Source organism: Oncorhynchus tshawytscha, linkage group LG10 (assembly GCF_018296145.1).
Source record: "Oncorhynchus tshawytscha isolate Ot180627B linkage group LG10, Otsh_v2.0, whole genome shotgun sequence".
NCBI classification, from domain to species: domain Eukaryota; kingdom Metazoa; phylum Chordata; class Actinopteri; order Salmoniformes; family Salmonidae; genus Oncorhynchus; species Oncorhynchus tshawytscha.
This window is the reverse complement of record NC_056438.1, coordinates 75,479,853-75,501,040: the sequence shown is the minus strand read 5'-3', so window position 1 is coordinate 75,501,040 and position 21,188 is coordinate 75,479,853. Positions and strand designations below refer to the sequence as shown.

General features: G+C 40.9%; 1 protein-coding gene across 1 annotated transcript in view; it reads left to right on the top strand.

Annotated features, from left to right (window-relative positions):
* Window positions 1-4,631: 4,631 nt before the first annotated feature.
* Window positions 4,632-21,188, top strand: part of LOC112259657 (protein kinase C iota type) — a 38,427-nt gene continuing 21,870 nt past the window's right edge. The window contains 2 exon segments of the mRNA XM_042329081.1: window positions 4,632-4,924; window positions 20,873-20,994. Of these exon segments, the coding sequence (XP_042185015.1) occupies window positions 4,845-4,924; window positions 20,873-20,994 (202 nt within the window). The 5' untranslated portion in view covers window positions 4,632-4,844.

Here is a 21,188-nt window from a genome sequence, read left to right as displayed (position 1 = left end):
AGATGAGATGAGGATTGGGCATATATCGCTGTAACTAACAGATGAGATGAGGATTGGGCATATATATCGCTGTAACTAACAGATGAGATGAGGATTGGGCATATATCGCTGTAACTAACAGATGAGATGAGGATTGGGCATATATATCGCTGTAACTAACAGATGAGATGAGGATTGGGCATATATCGCTGTAACTAACAGATGAGATGAGGATTGGGCATATATATCGCTGTAACTAACAGATGAGATGAGGATTGGGCATATATCGCTGTAACTAACAGATGAGATGAGGATTGGGCATATATATCGCTGTAACTAACAGATGAGATGAGGATTGGGCATATATCGCTGTAACTAACAGATGAGATGAGGATTGGGCATATATCGCTGTAACTAACAGATGAGATGAGGATTGCTGGACTAGACCAAGACAGAGTTCTCCTCACGCTCCCTGTCGGCCTCGTAGCCTATGCGGCTATAAACCTACAGATTGATAAGCGAAGGGTTTCCTGTGCGCACATTCTGCCGAAGCATTTCTTAAAACCTGAAGAAAAATATGAATTTACATTTCTATGTGCAAACAGAACACACGTACTCGCACAAAGCCTATAAAATGCAATGAATTTCTTAAAAATCATACAATGTGATTTTCTGGATTTTTGTTTTAGATTCCGTCTCTCCCAGTTGCAGTGTACCTATGATAAACATTACAGACCTCTACATGCTTTGTAAGTAGGAAAACCTGCAAAATCGGCAGTGTATCAAATACTTGTTCTCCCCAATGTATATGGATATGAAGGCTGTCTATGAGACAAATACTCTACCAGTGTCCAGGGGCAGTCACAAATAAATCTTAGCAAAAGTGAATATATTATTTGAATGAGCTGTAGCCTGTTGTTGTATGTGTTAAGGCCTACTTGACATTTCAACTGTCCTATTTAATTAATTGAAGTATAATGGCCAGCCCAGATATAACAAATCAGAAACATTGGCTTATTAAAATGAGTAATGTTACTAACATGAGGTCGACCTTATCTCGGCCTATTCATATTAGAATGAGGTCTAGCTTAGCTCGGCCTATTAATATTAGAATGAGGTCTAGCTTATCTCGGCCTATTCATATTAGAATGAAGTCTAGCTTAGCTCAGCCTATTCATATTAGAATGAGGTCTACCTTAGCTCGGCCTATTCATATTAGAATGAGGTCTACCTTAGCTCGGCCTATTCATATTAGAATGAGGTCTAGCTTACCTTGGCCTATTCATATTAGAATGAGGTCTAGCTTAGCTCGGCCTATTCATATTAGAATGAGGTCTAGTTTAGCTCGGCCTATTCATATTAGAATGAGGTCTAGCTTACCTTGGCCTATTCATATTAGAATGAGGTCTAGCTTAGCTCGGCCTATTCATATTAGAATGAGGTCTAGCTTAGCTCGGCCTATTCATATTAGAATGAGGTCTATCTTAGCTCGGCCTATTCATATTAGAATGAGGTCTAGCTTAACTCGGCCTATTCATATTAGAATGAGGTCTAGCTTAGCTCGGCCTATTCATATTAGAATGAGGTCTATTTTAGCTCGGCCTATTCATATTAGAATGAGGTCTAGCTTAACTCGGCCTATTCATATTAGAATGAGGTCTAGCTTACCTCGGCCTATTCATATTAGAATGAGGTCTAGCTTACCTTGGCCTATTCATATTAGAATGAGGCCGATTCATATGGTTGGTTTGCCTTTTCCCCTTTGATCTGCTGCATTTTCAAATAAGTGTAGTTAATTTTTTTGAATAATATATAAAACTTTTTAGTATTTTTAAATATATATTTTTTTACCTTTAGTTAACTAGGCAAGTCAGTTAAGAACAAAATCTTGTTTTATAATGAAGGTCAACCCCGGGCCAAACCCTTCCCTGACCCGGACGACGCTGTGCCAATTGTGCGCCGCCCTATGGGACTCCCTATCACGGCCGGACTCACTATTCATCATGTTCATAGCCTACGTGTAAAAAGACCGGAAGAATCTGAAAAATACAGCCTTATTAGCCAACCGAATTGAAGTTTTTTCAGCATTTGAATTGTTGAAGGAAATTTGAAAGAAAATGTATTTTTTTTAAATCACACAAACCCTCAAAATGAAGTGGCCTAGTTTGAAATATTTTACATGTAATTTTGTGTAAATAAAGTAGCTTCTTTAATTTGATCCAAACAGTTTGCTTAAAAAGGACCATTCGAGATTGCTGATATTTTTTATTTAACTAGGCAAGTCAGTTAAGAACAAATTCCTATGTACAATGACAGCCTACGAACAGTGATGCCTTGTTCAGGGGCAGAACGACAGATTTTTACCTTGTCAGCTTGGGGATTCAAGCTAGCAACCTTTCGGTTACTGGCCCAACGCTCTAACCACTAGGCTACCTGCCACGCATATTAAGAATGTTCCAATTCCTGAAGCGCAATGGTACATTTCACACCTGTGTGTAGGATTTCTTGTGCTGGACAGACAAATTATTCCAACCCATTTGCCACAACCAGGCACTGACGAAAAGCAAGTCTGCTTTGCAAGGTGAAAGTTAGACACATTTTTCTTGCGGCGATAGCAATGCATCAAATCCATTATGCAACTTAAAATCAATACGAACAATTGTTGTTAAATCATGTGCAGAATGTATTTCTAGATTTGGGTAATTCATGCATTGGGCTATAGTCACCCCTTTTATCACTGCATGTGCAGTGCTGGCAACCATAGGCTGTAGAACACCTCCGCTTATCATAACGATTATTTATGTATTCATTATTTCACAATAAAATCGGATAGCAATTCCTTTATGTAATCTATTAGTCTACATGAAATATATTCCGTTTGTGCATCATCATCTAATTCCTTTGCCAATTATATGGCTGCCTATAATAGCTCTATATATCAATGCACAACCGTTCACCTATCACCGCTGTTACCTGGCTGGATTTGTTACTAGACCTGACTCCTGGCGAAGTGGCCGAACAAAACCCTGCGAGTTCAGACTGTCACAATCATGTTCTAATAGTCAAGCATTAGAACCTACGGAATGACAACCTAGACACAGCACCACCTGCAGTGTGGGAGGACCATACACAACAGGGTAGAGGTCTTTACTGTAAAAATAAATGTTCATTAAAAAAAAAAAACATTTCTAATTTTGGAGACAACGTCGAGGCTTTTATACCCACTATCACCACAAATAAATGCCTCTAATTTATATAGGCTTCTATAAATTGCTCAAATTGCATTTAAATCTTTATTGCTTGCCCACCTTTTGAAAAAAAAATACATTAAAATATTTAACACAACATCCTTTATTGCTGAATTAACTTTGTAGCCTAATACATTTGAAGGAAAAAGGAAACCGCACACTGCTCTTGATAGTATCACTGATATTTAATGAGTTTATGTATCGGCCTCACGGCCTTCGTCAGAGCTTTTTAGCCTAATACATTAAACAGTCTCCTCTCAAGTCACCATTTAGTATTTTGCACCATCGGCGTGCATCATAGAAAAGACGAACATGTCCTCAAGAGGATATTGTCTTGTCTGTGTGACCAGAGATGCTTTGAGAATTAAGCCCCTATAGCTGCCATGATATAAAACAAATCACACACAATTTATCTTCTGCAGACTCAAAAAATGTCACCATGGCAACAATTTAGATTAGGCCAGGAATAGCGCAGACAGTTTTTATAGACCTATGACGACGACCGAGAGTAGGAGACATACAGACTGTCCAATTTACAAGACATCGTCGTTTTTAATGACCATGTAGAAAATAGTAAGGGCTCCTGCTTTCACAAATAAATTGCACAATTGAGAACAACAAAGGCGCATGCCATAGCCTAAGACTCCAATGTATCTTATTTGTAAGCCTATATACAAATAGTTCTGTGTCTAGTCTTTTTGTTGTAGCGTTTGAGAATTAATGCAAGCAAAATCATTCAACACGCAACAAACAAAAAATGTCAAGTTTTACTGGTAGTATCTATTGCAATACTAGGCATTTGTATGTCCACTAGGTGACACTAGACTCGGGAAAATAGGCCACAGGTTTTCCAAACTTCATAAATCAGGCTGATGTTGAACAGAGAACTGCTGGTATCTGTCATTCATGCATCTTCGTGGATTCTGTATGACTGTAGGTTTAGTTTTGTATGGCAAAAATAATACCCATCTCTATTTCCAAAATATGATTTTCATATCAATAACTCTATTTCAACTTCCACATATTTTATTTGAATTTAAATTATATGTAGAAATGGCAATATACAATGTAATTCCCAAGGACCCCACAAAGGTCTAGCCCGCGATCAGGATGGTTCGTACGAGGCTGGTCTATCCCACCCTCCCATTTCAGTTGGTACAATCGGAATGCTGGCGAACACATTCATTTTAAAGTATTGATGTTGAAATGAAAATGTACTCATTGTCTATCATTATAATATATGAAATTCACATGATTTGCATTGAATTATATATGTTTTATATACACTGATCGCAGATAATATTTAGTATCTTTTTTGTTTAGTTTGTTGATTGAAGTAATTTGTTGCCCCTCTTACATTCCGCTAATGGATTCGTCCGTCGTGAGGCCTTTACAGTAGTAAGTTAAGGAGTGTTGTTTGGCGGATTCCTTCAAGTTTTTACCTTATTTTATGTCTGAATTTTGTCAAATTAAGAAAGTGCCAATTGTTCGTTTCCATAACTAGTCAGCTAGCTAATTATTTTATCTATCGATATAGGTACAGAAGAGGGTTTGGGGTGTGGTACACAGTAGGAAGGCATCTTCGGCGAGCGGAGCGTCCGAATCAGAGAGTTTATAATGCCGACGTTGCGGGACAGTAGCATGTCTCACCCCGGCGAGAACCCTTACCAAGTCCGGGTAAAAGCTTACTACAAAGGGTAAGTACACAGTTAGGTTTTGCAATTTGTTTTGGGATTAAACAAATCGTTATTTGACTCGTTAGTAACTTGGGCTTTATTAGCCAGATATCGTTAGTCAGGTAACGTTAGAGAGAAACTTGACAGGCAGGGTGTAACTATCCAGACATGTAGCTAGCTGCTAGTTTAGCATACAAGTTCTTTATCTCAAATCTATTTTAAGCAAGTTAACTTGACTTAACTAACGTTACATTGCACTTAGTTAGAGGCTAGCTAACGTTAGCTGGATGTTTTGATTCCTGTCAGGGTCCTCATAGCCAGCTATTGTAATAGATTAGAGAGCCTATTTTGAGATGTTACTGTTTGTGGTTATATTCTAGCTAGTGAATGGTGATCAGTAGTTACATTCCAAGATGGAAGTCACTTGTCAAACACAGATGTTGCTTAACACTCCTTGTGTGATGCCGAGTCTGTGATTGTGTTGTTTTTTTCCCAGAGTGAGACTTGCCAAACGTGTATTACCAGTAACTTCTGCCAGACCTGTTGTATTTCATGCTAAGTCTACATAGCCGCCCAGCCAGCACTATTGTCCCTAGGTAATTAAACGAGTTGTTTCTGGAAGCAAAACATCCATACTATTTCTGAGATGACCACCTAGGAATGTCAAGTATTTGGGGAATCTGGTATGAAGCATTTAATTGGTTTGTCAAGTGCAGTGACATGCCACTCATTATTAAGGCAACCAGGCTATATATAAGCATGGGCTGTTCTATACATTTGTAACTGAACACTGGTAAAGTCAATATTTTAGTAGAGAAAAGCTTTTCTCTGTTAGCCTGGATCCAAGTGGCATAGTAATGTTTTACTCAATGTTGAAACAGAACAATTAAGTTTGGATCCAGGCAAGGCCTACATCCCTGTTGGCTCTCATCCGAATCGCATTTCTGATTCTAACCATCAGTCCTATATACAGTTTTTACTGTACTTCCTTGTATCAGTCATATACTGTTTCTATGGCTCTGATCTTTATTAATGCTTTCATACTGTCCAATCATAATGGCCAGTTTGACATAAATACACAGGGCCACTTGGCCTCCAAACCAGAGGCAGGATTCCCGAGGAATGTAGGTTGAATGGTTGACAGAGAACTAGGGTCAGTGAGAGAAAGATATTATTTTCCTCTCTTGGTAAGTAGGCAGTGCCTGTCTTTTATAGCAGCTCTCTGTCTGTATCAGTGCACAACACAAAGGCCTGATTTGTGTCCCAAATGGCACCCATCCCCTATATAGTGAACTACTTTTGACCAGGGCTCTGGTCAAAAGTAGTACACTATATATGGAATAGGGTGCCATAGGGGTTCAGCCCCGGCTTTGTAAAGAGTAAGTGTGTTGCCATATTCTTATATTCAATGAAAGCCCTCCAAGCACATCACATCAGGCACAAATCTGTCAATTATCGCTCTTCCTTCCCACCATCTTAGTTATCATTATAGCCTGATAACCAATGGCTTTAAGTGCTCACAACAACCACTCTACTCTCTATGCCAGGTCTATTCCACAACTACAACTGTACTCTCTATGCCAAGGCTATTCCACAATAACCACAGTAACCTCTATGCCAGGGCTATTCCACAATAACCACTGTAACCTCTATGCCAGGGCTATTCCACAATAACCACTGTAACCTCTATGCCAGGGCTATTCCACAACAACCACTGTAACCTCTATGCCAGGGCTATTCCACAACAACCACTGTACTCTCTATGCCAGGCTATTCAACAACAACCACTGTAACCTCTATGCCAGAGCTATTCAACAACAACCACTGTAACCTCTATGCCAGGGCTATTCCACAATAACCACTGTACTCTCTATGCCAGGGCTATTCCACAATAACCACTGTAACAATAATCACTCTATGCCAGGGCTATTCCACAATAACCACTAACCTCTATGCCAGGGCTATTCCACCACTGTACTCTCTATGCCAGGGCTATTCCACAATAACCACTGTACTGTACTCTATGCCAGGGCTATTCCACAACCACTAACCACTGTACTCTATGCCAGGGCTATTCCACAATAACCACTGTACTCTCTATGCCAGGGCTCTATGCCAGGGCTATTCCACAATAACCACTGTAACCTCTATGCCAGGGCTATTCCACAATAACCACTGTACTCTCTATGCCAGGGCTATTCCACAATAACCACTGTACTCTCTATGCCAGGGCTATTCCACAATAACCACTGTACTCTCTATGCCAGGGCTATTCCACAATAACCACTGTACCCTCTATGCCAGGGCTATTCCACAATAACCACTGTAACCTCTATGCCAGGGCTATTCCACAATAACCACTCTAACCTCTATGCCAGGGCTATTCCACAATAACCACTGTAACCTATATGCCAGGGCTATTCCACAATAACCACTGTAACCTCTATGCCAGGGCTATTCAACTATATTTTTAAAGGGGACAGATTTGAATATGGCCAGATATTTTCTACATGGGATTACTCTTCCTAAGACTTTTTTTTTTTTAACAATACACAATTAGAATCTTAGAAAGCACTTTTATTTAAATGACATGTTGCTAAAAGTTTATTTTAAGTACTTTAAGAGTAATTCAATGCATCAACTTTTTGAAATGATGGAACACATTTGTACTCATAACACAGTGTATTGTACGTACATACATTCATCTTTTGTTTGGATTTATCTTTTTTTAATTAAAATTTTTTACACATAGGAAACATGGCATATCTCCATTGACCAGCATCACATTCTGTTCTATATCCATTCAGTTCAATCTTTCCTGTCTTAATATAAGAACCCCCCCCACACACACACACACACACACACACGTGTTTTCCTTCTAATGGGAGAAATTGCACTGTTTAGATTAGGGAAAGATCAGAAAAGGTTGGCAGGAGTCAGGGCAACCCGCAGGCAGTGATGAAGATTCACGTTTGACAAGGAGGAGCAAGTGTTCATTTTTCTGGAATGAATGTAAGAGAAGCTGGATCCACATGTGTATGTTGATCAAAACATTGTTAAAAGAAAAAACACACCAATGCTCTTATGTTTGGTATTTGCTCTGCAATAATATGCTCAGTCCAAAACTTCACACAGACAGAAGCGCCTGCCTCAGATCAGCTGATGCGTACATGTCTACTAACACCAGCTGTAGGGGACCCTCGTCGCATGACGTCAGCAGGTTTTCTTGTCGTAGTTGCTTTTGTCCACGATTGCTATCTCCTCCCTAAACTCACATACTCGCTTGAGAGAATTACCCTTGCATAGCCACCTAACATCATGATGTAAAAGTAGATCATGATGCTTAACAGACATGTTTTTCAGCAGACTACGAAACAAGCCATGTTGCAAGCCAGATGTTAATCGGATAAAGTTTAGGATAGGCCAAACTGAGTCTATGGCGTTTTTTTTTTTTAACATACCTCTTGAGTTAAGCTCGGTGTAGTGATCTCATCTTCGTTGAAAGAACTGATAGGCGGGAAGACGGGGCCCCTGTACTCTGCTCGCCGTAGACGGAGCGTCATCTGTGACAAGCATGTTAACTTACTACAAATCCGGTCCATTCTCATTGAAAAAAAAGGAGACCATTTTCTAAAAAAAGGATCTCACCAGTAGTGTGTCCCTCCAATGGCATGAAGCCGAGCATGTCTTCCCGAAAGCACTCTCCATAAAAAAAACATCTCACAAATAAGCACAACTGTTCAATGTCAGTAGGCTTGTCCACAGCAGGACACATTTACCTCAGAGATTTGCAGTCTGCCCAAAAGAGTTTCCAAAACTTCCATAGCTAGAACGTCGATTCTCCTTGCTGTTGATGTGTTCGACGGGTTTATTTTTAATCGATGAGATCGTCTGATTTCTCACCTTATCGTCCATGGTTACCTCCTCACTGCAGCCAGCATGCATGCACTCTTTTACATTCTCAGTGTCTGTAAAAGGCCTCTATTTTTCCCTCCCCTATGTGTCCAAGCCACACGGAGAGAGGCTGGCATAGCCAGATCGCACTATTTTGACTAGAGGATTTAATTAGGGCCGATTTTCAAGTTTTCATAACAATCGGTAATCGGCATTTTTTTGACACCGATCATGGCCGATTACATTGCACTCCATGAGGAGACTGAGTGGCAGGCTGACTACCTGTTATGCGAGTGCAGCAAGGAGCCATGGTACGGTGCTAAGCTAGCATTAAACCTATCTTATAAAAAAACAATCTATCTTAACATAATCACTTGATTACACATGGTTGATGATATTGCTAGTTTATCTAGCTTGTCCTGCGTTGCATATAATCGATGCGGTGCCTGTTAATTTATCATTGAATCATAGCCTACTTCGCCAAATGGGTGATTTAACAAGCGCATTCGTGAAAAAAAACACTGTCGTTGCACCAATGTGTACCTAACCATAAACATCAATGCCTTTCTTAAAAATCAATACACAAGTATATATTTTTAAACGTGCATATAGTTAATATAGTTTAGTTAATATTCCCTGCTAACATGAATTTCTTTTAACTTGGGAAATTGTGTTCTCTTGCGTTCTGTGTAACAGAGTCAGGGTATATGCAGCAGTTTGGGCCGTTGTGAACTGTGAAGACTATTTCTTCCTAACAAAGACAGCCAACTTCGCCAAGTGGGGAATGATTTCACAAAAGCGCATTTGCGGAAAAAAAGCATAATCGTTGCACGAATGTACCTAACCATTAACATCAATGCCTTTCTTAAAATCAATACACAGAAGTATATGTATTTTAAACCTGCATATTTAGTTTTAAAAAAATACATGTTAGCAGGCCATATTAACTAGGCAAATTGTGTCACTTCAATTGTGTTCATTGCACGCAGAGTCAGGGTATATGCAACAGTGTGGGCCGTCTGGCTCGTTGCGAACTAATTTGCCAGAATTTTACGTAATTCTGATATAACATTGAAGGTTGTGCAATGTTACAGGAATGTTTAGACTTATGGATGCCACCCGTTAGATAAAATACGGAACGGTTCCGTATTTCACTGGAAGAATGAACGTTTTATTTTCGAAATGATAGTTTCCGGATTTGACCATATTAATGACCTAAGGCTCATTTCTGTTTTATTATGTTGCACATATTGCACTTTTACTTTCTTCTCCAACACTTTGTTTTTGCATTATTTAAACAAAATTGAACATGTTTCATTATTTATTTGAGGCTAAATTGATTTGATTGATGTATAATATTAAGTTAAAATAAATGTTCATTCAGTATTGTTGTAATTGTCATTATTACAAATAAATAAATAGATTTTAAAAAATCGTCCGATTAATTGGTATCCGCTTTTTTTGGTCCTCCAATAATCGGTATCGGCGTTGAAAAATCATAATCGTTCGACCTCTAATATTGACCTGGCTCTGCTTGTACGAGGCTGTTTTTTAATTTATTTTGCCATCTGAAACAACTGGAGAGTTGGGTGTGGACTTGTGAACAGCAGGCACATAGGCTTCCCTCCCGCAATATCTACGAACAGGTACTTCTCAGTCCACTCACTTATGAACCAGCGATTATCATCATCCACTTTTATTTCCTTTTGAGTTAAGAGAACATTTTGTCAGCTTACATTCTATGTGCTAAATGTTTGTAAAATTTGCTAGCAGCTTGTAAAATAGCTCGGCTGAGGCGGTGGACTGGTACAGTCAACTCCGATTGGCTGATGTTAGCGGCACTGATCGGCTGTAACTGGTACATTTGGTGATATTGATTCACAGCGTTAACTACAGAAACAAAAACAAAAAAATGGTATTCTATTGGCTCAAAAAAATATATGTTCAGAATGGATCAAAGGGCCAATTTTATAAATGGATCAATGTGCTGAATCTTGATTAGCCCTCCTCGATGCTATGATTGTTTTAGTTTGACAAGTAGCCTAATCTTGTTGCTAGATTTAATTCCAGTTAGCGGTCAAACCACTCAATTTGTTTTGCTCGTAATGGGGCTGGCACTTAGCTAGGCTGAACTGTTTATGGAATAGTCAATCTCACCATGTTATGATTCAGTTGGCCTTATCATTGAGCGGTCTGTCCATATGACCGTGGTTATTTAGGTATTGGAACAACCTTACCCTCCATTCTATTCACCCTGATCCCTGCCTCTCTGTGGGTGAAGGTTTTGTGTGAGAGAGTACCACAGCAGGTTCTGTAGCAGTTCAGTGGAGCAGGGTGGGTGGTGGTGGGATTCCATGCCTCCCAGCAGTAACACCGTGACAGAGAGATGATGGATGTTCCTAGGTGTGCTGCCTCCATGCTGGAGTGACCGATCTACCCGCCCAGCAGCAGATGGGGCTGCCAGGGTGGTGTACCTACGCTCATGGCCAGGATACATCCAGGGGTCACTTTCGTTTTCAGAAATCAGCATTTTCAAAAAACACACCATACATAAAAAACATGTTTTCATAATGAAAGTCAGTATTTTTTTTATTTCTTCAATAGAGTGAGATGGGGCATGAACTATAGTTCATAACACATTCAGCAGTATCGGCTTTTTTTGGGTCCTCCAATAATCGGTATCATCACATGACAACAGAAGTAGAGGTCAACAGATTATGATTTTTCAACACCGATACCGATTATTGGAGGACCCAAAAAAGCCGATACCGGCCGATAAAAAAAAAAAATAATAATAATATATATATTTTTTAATAATGACAATTACAACAATACTCAATGAACACTTTTATTTTAACTTTTAAATTAATATAATACATCAATAAAATCAATTTAGTCTCAAATAAATAATGAAACATGTTCAATGGGTTTAAATAATGCAAAAACAAAGTGTTGGAGAAGAAAGTAAAAGTGCAATATGTGCCATGTAAAAAAAGCTAACGTTTCAGTTCCTTGCTCAGAACATATGAAAGCTGATGGTTCCTTTTAACATGAGTCTTCAATATTCCCAGTTAAGAAGTTTTAAGTTGTAGTTATTATAGGACTATTTCTCTATACCATTTGTATTTCATATACCTTTGACTATTGGATGTTCTAATAGGTACTTTAATATTGCAAGCCTAATCTCGAGTTGATTGGCTTGAAGTCATAAACGGCGCAATGCTTGAAGCACAGCGAAGAGCTGCAAAAGCAGGAAAGTGCTGTTTGAAGGAATGCTTACGAGCATGCTGCTGCCTACCACCGCTCAGTCAGACTGCTCTATCAAATCATAGACTTAATTATAATATAATAAACACAGAAATACGAGCCGTTGGTCATTAATATGGTCAAATCCTGAAACTATAATTTCAAAAACAAAATGTTTATTCTTTCAGTGAAATACGGAACCGTTCCGTACTTTATCTAACGGATGGCATACATAAGTCTAAATATTGCTGTTACGTTGTACAACCTTCAATGTCATAATTATGTAAAATTCTGGCAAATTAGTTTGCAACGAGCCAGGTGGCCCACACTGTTCTATATACCCTGACTCTGCGTGCAATAAAAGTGACACAATTTGCCTAGTTAATATGGCCTGCTAACATGTATTCTTTTAAACTAAATATGGGTTTAAAATATATTTTAAAATATATTAATTTTAATAAAGGCATTGATGTTTATGGTTAGGTACATTCAAATGCGCTTTTGTTAAATCATCCCCCGTTTGGCGAAGTTGGCTGTCTTTGTTAGGAAGAAATAGTCTTCACACAGTTCGCAACGAGCCAGGCGGCCCAAACTGCTGCATATACCCTGACTCTATTGCACAGAACGCAAGAGAAGTGACACAATTTCCCTAGTTAAAAGAAATTCATGTTAGCAGGCAATCATTAACAAAATATGCAGGTTAAAAAATATATACTAGTGTATTGATTTTAAGAAAGGTGTTGATGTTTATGGTTAGGTACACATTGGTACAACGACAGTGCTTTTTTTGCGAATGCGCTTGTTAAATCACCCATTTGGCGAAGTTAGCTGTGATTCAATGATAAATTGACAGGCACCGCATCAATTATATGCAATGCAGGATAAACTATTAATATCATCAACCATGTGTAGTTAACTAGTGATTATGTTAAGATTGATTGTTTTTTATAAGATACGTTTAATGCTAGGTAGCACCTTACTTTGGCTCCTTGCTTTACTTGCATAACAGGTAGTCAGCCTTCCACACAGTCTCCTTATGGAGTGCAATGTAATCGGCCATTATTGGTGTCCAAAAATGCTGATTACCGATTGTTATGAAAACTTGATATCGACCCTAATTAATCAGCCATTCCGATTAATCGGCCCTAATTAATCAGCCATTCCGATTAATCGGTCGACCTCTAAACAGAAGTGCAACACTATTTGGCTTGCAGCCAGACACACAAGTAAATTAGCTTACAATAAAATCATTTTTTTGTTGTTGCTGAAAACAATGCATGGTAATCATATTTCTACTGTTTCTAATTGAAAGTATGTAGCCAGAAAAGTAGCCTACACGTCAGTCAGAGCTCTTGTGATCCAATGACGAGAGCAAAGATATTTAATCCGAGCGGAGAAGTGGAACTGTAATATGTTTTTTTAGATTCATGATTTGTAGCGAGCCCTGACTGAAGCACAGCAGAATTTAAAATAAGAATCGTTTTTGATCTGCGTCTATATGATAGGCTAACTAATGAACTACCCCTATTTTTTAAAATCTTTATTTAACTAGGCAAGTCAGATAAGAACACATTCTTATTTTCAGTGACAGCCTAGGAGCAGTGGGTTACCTGCCTTGTTCAGGGGCAGAGCTACAGCTCGGGGATTCGAACTTGCAACCTTTCGGTTATTAGTCCAGCACTCTAACCACTAGGCTACCTGCTGCCCCATGAATGAAGGCTAATGCTGAAAAGCAAGTAAAAATATATATTTTTAAATATAACAGAAATTCTATAACTCACACGTCCAGTCTCTTTCTCTGGATCGAAAACCTTGGTTAAACCCACTGTGAAGAAACACCACTAATTCCAATTTCTTTTTGCGCAAGGACAGCGAGGTGGAATCAAAGATGGCATTTATTCTGTTACTCGCCAGTGACGAGCCACTGTATTCGCACAATCCATCTGAGGTGGTTCAGGCCAAAGTCATGGTGACATTCACAGCTAAATTTAGCTAAAAAAGGACAAGACGACACTTATCCCCACAGCAGAACACCAGGCCTGTCTCCATCCCCAAGGCAGGTGAACAGTTACATGCAGGCCTAGAGTTTCTCATGATGTTTTTACCAACCATGGCAGTATCCAGTAGTTTTCTGAGGCTATAGCGCTAGTTCCTGCAGGCCTTCTCTGCACAGGGGAGTAACATCAGTGTCTTTGTTAGAGTGCTGCTGGCGGGGTAGAACTTAGTAGCCTAGTGGTTAGAGCATTGGACTTGTAACCGGAAGGTTGCAAGTTCAAACCCCCGAGCTGACAAGGTACAAATCTGTCATTCTGCCCCTGAACAGGCAGTTAACCCACTGTTCCTAGGCCGTCATTGAAAATAAGAATTTGTTCTTAACTGACTTGCCTGGTTAAATAAAGGTTAAAAAAAAAAAAAGAGAGGGAAAAAAAGAAAAAGGTGTTTAAATGAACCACTAGTGCTCAGGACTACCGATACGTCTGGTGCGTTGGCATGTTGTACCAAGGTCCCTGACAAATAAACGAATTAAGGTCCGATTTCCTGGCGTCATGAAGCCTTGATACTGACTCTGTGTCGTAGCAGCACTGTGTGGCTTGAATGAATGGGGTTTCATTTGAGAAACAACGTGTGTGTGTGTGTGTGTGTGTGTGGCCACTAGCTGTGTGGCGATGGTGTTAAGGATTCAGTTGGCCCTATCATTGAGCAGTCTGTCTTTTAACTGTGGTTATTTGGGTATTGGAACAAACTTTACCCTCCATTCTATTCACCCTGATCCCTACCTCTCTGTGGGGGTGTAGCCACTACCTATGTTGCTACTGTGTGTGTGTGGCTCTGGTGCTAAGGAGGCCTGTAGAAGTGTAGCTACCAACCAGAATGATGGTCAACACTCCTCCTGTACTGTCACTAATTAACACAAACAGGATGGAGAGAGAAAGAGGGGGAGGGAGAGTATGAAGGAGAGAATGCAGAGAGGGAGGAATAGAAAAAGAGAAGTGTGGCTGGGTACGATACCAGTATAGTGTGATACCTGTTAGTATCGTGGTAAGGAAACAAAAACACAAAGTGGATTTAACTTAAGGACAACAGCCTACTACTGCATCTTGCCTATGCTGCTCTGTACCATCACTCATTCATATATCCTTATGTACATATTCTTTATCCCCTTACACTGTGTATAAGACAGTAGTTTTGGAATTGTTAGGTTAGATTACTTGTTAGATATTACTGCACTGTCGGAACTAGAAGCACAAGCATTTCGCTACACTCGCATTAACATCTGCTAACCATGTGTATGTGACAAATAAAATTTGATTTGATTTAATGTTGGAAACAAACATGTATTTTATCTTATCACACAATATTTGACTTACTCCTGGTTTTTTTCAAGGACCAAATAGTTTGTTCTGCTTTTTGTTTAAAAAAATGCACACACAAAACAATAACAAAAAGTGTTACCACAACCCTAGAATGAAGGAGAAGGAGAAGGAGAAGGATGCGAGGGAACATGAAGGAGGATCAAGAGAACACGTGAGAGGAAAAAGAGAGGGGGAGGGAATGTAGGAGACACCAACCCATTCTCTGTCTGCCAAGAACCTCTGAGGTTGACAGAGCTCACCTAAAGTAGGCTATGCACTTCAGTAGTAATATAGGCTTACAGCTAGCACATCCAAACCATTTTCCCAGGAGCAGGCTAGACCCCGCAACATGGGAAAGCGGTAGAAATTGCTGCGCACACACTGTTGTACTCTGCAATATTATTTATTGCCACGCATTACATAGCACAGTGTTGACGTATTTCAACTACCTCCAGCTTCTGTATGACCTTACTCAGACTGTCATGATCATTTGAAGGGAAAGAGGCGCATCTTTTGCACTGAAAGTAGAAAAAAAAAAAAACATTTTGTTTAGGTTGAAAGCAAAACATTTTTTTGACCTTTTTCCATATGGACCGACGTGATCATGTGGATCCTTGTCTGGTGTAAAGGCCCTGTGGAAGGAGGATGGGTTCTAGTCTGGTGTATAGGCCCTGTGGAAGGAGGATGGGTTCTAGTCTGGTGTATAGGCCCTGTGGAAGGAGGATGGGTTCTAGTCTGGTGTATAGGCCCTGTGGAAGGAGGATGGGTTCTAGTCTGGTGTATAGGCCCTGTGGAAGGAGGATGGGTTCTAGTCTGGTATATAGGCCCTGTGGAAGGAGGATGGGTTCTAGTCTGGTGTATAGGCCCTGTGGAAGGAAGATGGGTTCTAGTCTGGGTTAGGCCCTGTGGAAGGAGGATGGGTTCTAGTCTGGTGTATAGGCCCTGTGGAAGGAGGATGGGTTCTAGTCTGGTGTATAGGCCCGGTGGAAGGAGGATGGGTTCTAGTCTGGTGTATAGGCCCGGTGGAAGGAGGATGGGTTCTAGTCTGGTGTATAGGCCCTGTGGAAGGAGGATGGGTTCTAGTCTGGTGTATAGGCCCGGTGGAAGGAGGATGGGTTCTAGTCTGGTGTATAGGCCCGGTGGAAGGAGGATGGGTTCTAGTCTGGTGTATAGGCCCTGTGGAAGGAGGATGGGTTCTAGTCTGGTGTATAGGTCCCGTGGAAGGAGGGTGGGTTCTGTTTGGGTGGATGTCTGTGTGTCCTGATGACCTTGACTATGCCAGTGTGGATGGTGTCTCTCTGTGAGAGCTGCTGTTTTACTGTCCCCCTATAAAGAGACCCAGCGGGATGGGGACTGGGGCTGGAGAGGGGGTTTGTTTTGATGGTAGTAAAGAGAGTGAGATGACAGGTGCTGCCCTCAGGGGTCAGACTGGCTGTGATGGCCTTTACTCCACTCTCAATTCAATGGGCTTTATTGGCATGGGGAAACACGTTTACATTGCTAAAGTAAGTGAAATAGATTATTTAAAAAAGTGAAATAAACAAAACAAAATTAACAGTCAACATCCGTCACTAAAGTTTGAAAGGAACAGAACACATTTCAATTTTCATGTCTATGTACAATGTTGTAATGATGTGCAAATAGTTCATTTATTTATTTCCCCTTTTGTACGTTAACATAATTATGTGTTGTTTTTACAATGGTGTTTGTTATCTCAGTGGTTGCCCTTTTCTTGTGGCAACAGTGCAGGTCTCTCTCTGCCATGCCTGCTGTCTGTGTGGTGGTTGTGAAACCCAGCCTGCTGTCTGTGTGGTGGTTGTGAAACCCAGCCTGCTGTCTGTGTGATGGTTGTGAAACCCAGCCTGCTGTCTGTGTGGTGGTTGTGAAACCCAGCCTGCTGTCTGTGTGATGGTTGTGAAACCCAGCCTGCTGTCTGTGTGATGGTTGTGAAACCCAGCCTGCTGTCTGTGTGATGGTTGTGAAACCCAGCCTGCTGTCTGTGTGATGGTTGTGAAACCCAGCCTGCTGTCTGTGTGATGGTTGTGAAACCCAGCCTGCTGTCTGTGTGATGGTTGTGAAACCCAGCCTGCTGTCTGTGTGATGGTTGTGAAACCCAGCCTGCTGTCTGTGTGATGGTTGTGAAACCCAGCCTGCTGTCTGTGTGATGGTTGTGAAACCCAGCCTGCTGTCTGTGTGATGGTTGTGAAACCCAGCCTGCTGTCTGTGTGATGGTTGTGAAACCCAGCCTGCTGTCTGTGTGATGGTTGTGAAACCCAGCCTGCTGTCTGTGTGATGGTTGTGAAACCCAGCCTGCTGTCTGTGTGATGGTTGTGAAACCCAGCCTGCTGTCTGTGTGATGGTTGTGAAACCCAGCCTGCTGTCTGTGTGATGGTTGTGAAACCCAGCCTGCTGTCTGTGTGATGGTTGTGAAACCCAGCCTGCTGTCTATGTGGTTGTGAAACCCAGCCTGCTGTCTATGTGGTTGTGAAACCCAGCCTGCTGTCTATGTGGTTGTGAAACCCAGCCTGCTGTCTATGTGGTTGTGAAACCCAGCCTGCTGTCTGTGTGGTTGTGAAACCCAGCCTGCTGTCTGTGTGGTTGTGAAACCCAGCCTGCTGTCTATGTGGTTGTGAAACCCAGCCTGCTGTCTATGTGGTTGTGAAACCCAGCCTGCTGTCTGTGGTGGTTGTGAAACCCAGCCTGCTGTCTGTGTGGTGGCTGTAAAACCCAGCCTGCTGTCTGTGGTTGCTGTAAAACCCAGCCTGCTGTCTGTGTGGTTGCTGTAAAACCCAGCCTGCTGTCTGTGTGGTGGTTGTGAAACCCAGCCTGCTGTCTGTGTGGTTGCTGTAAAACCCAGCCTGCTGTCTGTGTGGTGGCTGTAAAACCCAGCCTGCTGTCTGTGGTTGCTGTAAAACCCAGCCTGCTGTCTGTGTGATGGCTGTGAAATCCAGCCTGCTGTCTGTGTGGCTGTAAAATCCAGCCTGCTGTCTGTGTGGTTGCTGTAAAACCCAGCCTGCTGTCTGTGTGGTGGTTGTGAAACCCAGCCTGCTGTCTGTGTGGCTGTAAAATCCACCCTGCTGTCTGTGTGATGGTTGTAAAACCCAGCTTGCTGTCTGTGTGATAGTTGTGAAACCCAGCCTGCTGTCTGTGTGATAGTTGTAAAACCCAGCTTGCTGTCTGTGTGATAGTTGTGAAACCCAGCCTGCTGTCTGTGTGATAGTTGTAAAACCCAGGAGTGCAGCCTCCCCTGTGCCTCATTAACATACTGTCATTGGACAGAGGGAGGAGGGCTGCTAGCGCTGGCCACCAATTCTTCTGGCTGTGACAGATCATGCATCCCAAATAACACCCTATTCCCATAGGGCTCTGGTCAAAAGTAGTGTACTTTTGGATGTCATTTTGGATGCTGCCAGAGAGAGCTGCTGTCTCGCTCTGCTATCTGTCTGTCTCCTGTCCTGTAGGCTGCTAGCCTGGCTATCAGGGGGCCATGGAGGGATTGGTGATTGTGGATAGAGCTGGTAGATTATAGGCCAGAGGCTGTTCCAGACCAGGGATGGGCAACTTTGACGATACCCACATCCATACTCACACATGCAGCCACAGTCGGCCCTAGCCTTTTGGAGGCCCTAAGTGAATGTTGTACTTTTTTTTAAAAGCAAGTTTACTGCAATTGTACACGTTTTGCCATGGGGCGGAGAGAGATGTTTTTTAAATTTTTATATATGATATCTGAGTGAGAGTGACTTAACAAAATCATGGTCGACTCAATCAGTTCGACCATGATTCCTACAAGTTTAGATAACTGGCTAGTCTAACTTACCAATCAAATGTTGTTGTTTTTTCTCACATGGGCTAACTGAGTGACTGTCAGTTGTAGGTAGTTTTCCATTACATTGACAGATTTTCATACCAGTGTTCTAAAATCTGCATGAAGAATATGTTTATTTTCTCACCCATGGTATTTCCACCAAACAGACTTGTTGCAGATAGAAAATCAGTGTGTGATGACAATGCACACAAAATATACTTTTTCGCTTAACATTTTCATGTACTGAATAAAAATCGAATGTACAATGTGTTTCTGTCATTTTTTCAACACTACTGATAGTTTTGTCACAAAAACAGTTAAAGAGTAAATGTATCTACTCTGGTCTGGACACGTGCTCTCTAGCCAACAGGTCGCAGATACAGTGCAGGTAGACTAGTATGTGTATATATAATGGAATTATTATGAATAAGAGCAAGAATATTTTTGTTGTCAAGCATTGATCGTCATGTAACCATGAATAAGACCCTGAATATTTATTGGTTGGCAGCATCAAGCCCGTCACCGTGCACCACCCTGTGAAGTTCATCAGAACTTTTTATTTTATTTGATTTATTTCACCTTTATTTAACCAGGTAGGCAAGTTGAGAACAAGTTCTCATTTACAATTGTGACCTGGCCAAGATAAAGCAAAGCAGTTCGACACATACAACAACACAGAGTTACACATGGAGTAAAACAAACATACAGTCAATAATACAGTATAAACAAGTCTATATACGATGTGAACAAATGAGGTGAGGTAAAGGCAACAAAAAAAAACTAATTTAATCTGTGGCCTAATAAATTGCATGGTTTACAGAGTTGTAGTGGGAGGTCCGAATACCAGATCATCGCGTGACTCCCCAAGTTTACATCCATATGATAGTTGTTATATCTATATTTGTGCATAAAGTTGTTTCCACCTCCATTTGTAGCCTAATTAATTTTACGGACCCAAACATCCCACCATCTTGAAAGAACAAATGATCGGTCTGAATTTATACTATTGTTCCGAAACTTCCTGTTTCCATCACAGCTGTCGTGAATTTATTTATTTTATTTTTATACAGTATTACTTTACTTGCATAAAAACTGTGGGTGGAAACTTGGTTACAGACTGACACAACAAGATTAAACCTGTGGGTGGAAACTTGGTTACAGACTGACATAAGATTAAACTTGATAATACACAACAACAACTTGTGTATTCTATTCAAACTCACAACAGTAAGTTGAGACCCCAACTGAGTTCTCTCCCACCACCAACAATAGGGGAATTGATCCACGGGCCAACAGTTGCCCATCCCTGATCTAGAGTCAGATGTTGGACATTTCATAGCAATAACAGGCAACTACAGCTATAAAAAAAAAAACAGGGATTCACCATTTCACATTCATTCTCTCTCTATGCATTTGTTTTTTTTTCTCCTGGTCAGGTCATGTGGCCCTACACATAATTGTATATATACACTGGCCTGTATTTACAAAGCATCTCAGGCTAGTAGTGCTGTGGATCTTGGATCAGTATTGGTTTGCAGATCATAATTATATGGACAAGAGGGTACCTGGTCCTAGATCAGCTCTCCTACTCTGAGACTTTTTGTATACGTGCCACTTTGAGAACATAAGAGTGTGTATTTAATGTATCCTGTCCCCTCTCTCTCTCAGGGACATCATGATCACCCACTTTGAGCCGTCCATCTCCTACGAGGAGCTGTACGGGGAGGTCAAAGACATGTGCTGCATGGACAACGACCAGCTCTTCACCATGAAGTGGATCGACGAAGAAGGTTTTATTACCATAGTTCTCCTTCTAAATATGTGTTTATTTATTATGGAACACCATTTAGTTCCTGCCATGGTAGCAGCTACTCTTCCTGGGGTTTATTAATTAAGGATCACCATTTAAGGCAGCAGCTACTCTTCCTGGGGTTTATTAAGGATCACCATTTAGTTCTGCCATGGCAGCAGCTGGGGTTTATTA